Below are 2,730 nucleotides of genomic sequence, written 5' to 3' on the forward strand. Positions count from 1 at the left end.
GCAATAAACATCTTAAAGTATCAGAAACATAAATTCCCAGCGGACTGGGAATAGAATTTAACTATAGAATCACAACACCTGAACAAAGAAAAAATAAAAAATTTCTTTCTTTCTGAATTAAGATAAATTTGCATCTACATGGTAACTAGAGATCAAGCTCCCAGAGTCCGGATGAAGATGTCTTTGAAGATACTATGGAATTTAGATTAATAGAGCAGTATGCTTTTAACTTTGAAATGAACAGGTGAAATATAGAGCATTTTTTTTAAAAGACTTGAACTCGACCTTTTTAGAATGGCATACGGTAGCATAAGGTGTACCTATGAAAAATTATCTACAGTACTTATAATTTAATGGTAAACACTAGAATTTAACTGTTAACTGAATTTAGAACTGTTATGTGATCATGGTATGTTTAACACAATTTCAGAAGTGTGCATTAACTTATTATCACTATGTACATAGTGATTTAATATGATTTAATTTACCAAGAAAAAATTTGCCATTTTACTGTATAATTTCCACAACAAAATACAAAGAAATAGTAACAGATAGAATGATTATATATTCGGAGACGTAAAGACGTGAGAATTTCTCAAATGGTTACATTTGGATAGGGAAACATATTTAAAAGGGATATTTTAAGTTTTAAAACAGCCAAACCCTTCAAGTAGCAAAAACATTTGCATCTGTAGAACTGTGGCTCATACTAAACTGTTTCCTTCTGAAGGAGAACCAGATTTTTATTCATGCTCTCTTGGTAGAATTTTATAATAAAAAAAATACAAGATATTTGCTCGGTTACTTGTTTCGTTTTAGGACCCAAATCAAACACATGTGACTCTAATTTGAATGTATCAGACCTTTTATTCAAGTCAAATAAACAAAGAGCAAAAGTTGAAGTTTATATGTCCAATTTTCATGCTTTTTGATGAACTGGAACTTTGATACTAGAGATGTTTGATTTCATAAACTAATGCGGAGTCAGCACTATTCAGGTGTGGCAGGGAGATAGATTCAAAACAACAAACATATGTGACTAGTACTCTGTTCTGCAAAATCTTATCATAGAAAATTGTTGAAAAACATCACATTGCTCCCCCCTTATACCCAGTCGATTTACGTTATTTCCTGATTAACTAACCTAAATTTAATGCCATTCCCTACCTTAGTTTAGAAAGATAAGTACAGCCTACAGGAACATTCAGATGTACTCATCAGAATTACCAACAGTAAAATATCATTATAAACACCTGAGTAACATCTAGTTTGAATAAGGACCGTTCTCCCAAAATGACATTAAAAGAATTAATATAAAACCTGTAAGCAAACCATTATAATATTATTCATTTTCAATCACAATTAATTAATTAATAGAGACTAACAAATAACATAGACAGTGTGGGCCTCACTCAGTATGCTGCCGCCATACAGAAACAGCACTCCCTAACAAAAGCATAGACAGATTAATTCCCTATTTTAATGTTTTGTATTATCAGTTGAATAAAGCTATATTCTGGTAAGGATCAAAGACACATTTAGATATGAGGAAGGGGAGACCAAGCAGGAAGGAAGAGGCTCAGAGGTACGTACCACATTGTTCCTCTTCTCTTTCATACCATCTTCCTCCCTTCTGTTTTCTTCAATGTTTTTTTTGTTTGTTTTTTGCCCCTAAGGTTTCACAATCTCACTGTAGAGGAAGCAGAGTATGTTAATAGAAAGAGGAGTACTGCTAACCATGCAATAGCTTAGCATGGGAGGGTGAGATGGGAGGGATGCTGATGCGGCACCTTGCAATGTAGAAACACAGATGGAGGGAGAGGGGCTCTCTGTTACCTTAGAGATTGAGATGATGTGATGGAGGAGGTGGAGCTGTGCTCCTATTGGCTGAATAAATGTGCCATTCCCTTTTCTGAAGGAGAGGGGAAAGAAGAAGGAGGGGTAAGATGACAAAGCAAATGCATGGGTGTGACAAGCTGCTCTCCCTCTATCCATACTTACAGGGAGGTAAACACCAAATGAAGACCATTAATGCCCCCACCTGGTCTCTCCGATTAATGCTGCAAATACACTTGCAAAAGCTTATGTGCACTGCTATTGCTGCAAACTTATTTTGATTTTAAAATAAAAGACTAAATTAGGAACTCTTCTAGAATCTCTGGAGATGATTTCTTAAAAAAAAAATTCTTCATAAATTTAAGAAAATTATGGAAAACAGTAAGCATTCTCTTCAAAAGATTTTTGAAGAGAAGGTCTTCATAAGAGGCTTCTCCAGATCAGGTTCAAGACAGAACATCATTCCTGTCTACAACGATCACACATACAACACGTGTTTAAAGATTAATGTAGGAGTTAATGAAACATTTCATATCCCTTTGGCATTAATAAAGGGTTTTTAAATTGAACTGAATTACATCCTAATGTCTGCAAAGATAGGTTCACAGAAGTCTGTTTTTACGAAATTGTCATGCTACTACCACAGAACTACATAAAATAATTAAGTACCCAGTCATATCAGACTTAACTTTCTTGAGGAACTACTGAATTGTTGCAGTATTTCAAGGTTATTGAATAATAGCAGTAACTAAGTATTGTAGAATTGCTGCGTAAAAACTTAAACCAGAGGTGACAATATGAACTAATATATATGTTATTACCCAATAAAAGGCCCATGTTCTATTAATTTAAGGTCAACAGGGAGAGAATACAAGCAGCTATATTTTTTATGTA

At 34.1% G+C, this 2,730-nt stretch overlaps 1 protein-coding gene across 1 annotated transcript in view; it reads right to left on the reverse strand.

The window, feature by feature from the left end:
• Nucleotides 1-1,745, reverse strand: part of LOC107102422 (A-kinase anchor protein 6-like) — a 69,307-nt gene extending 67,562 nt beyond the window's left edge. Inside the window, exon 1 of the mRNA XM_015401736.1 lies at nt 1,594-1,745. Within this exon, the coding sequence (XP_015257222.1) occupies nt 1,594-1,598 (5 nt within the window). The 5' untranslated portion in view covers nt 1,599-1,745. The remainder of the gene's footprint in view (nt 1-1,593) is intronic.
• Nucleotides 1,746-2,730: the final 985 nt, after the last annotated feature.

This window comes from Cyprinodon variegatus, unplaced genomic scaffold (genome assembly GCF_000732505.1).
Source record: "Cyprinodon variegatus isolate N-32 unplaced genomic scaffold, C_variegatus-1.0 Scaffold1253, whole genome shotgun sequence".
In the NCBI taxonomy this organism is placed as follows: domain Eukaryota; kingdom Metazoa; phylum Chordata; class Actinopteri; order Cyprinodontiformes; family Cyprinodontidae; genus Cyprinodon; species Cyprinodon variegatus.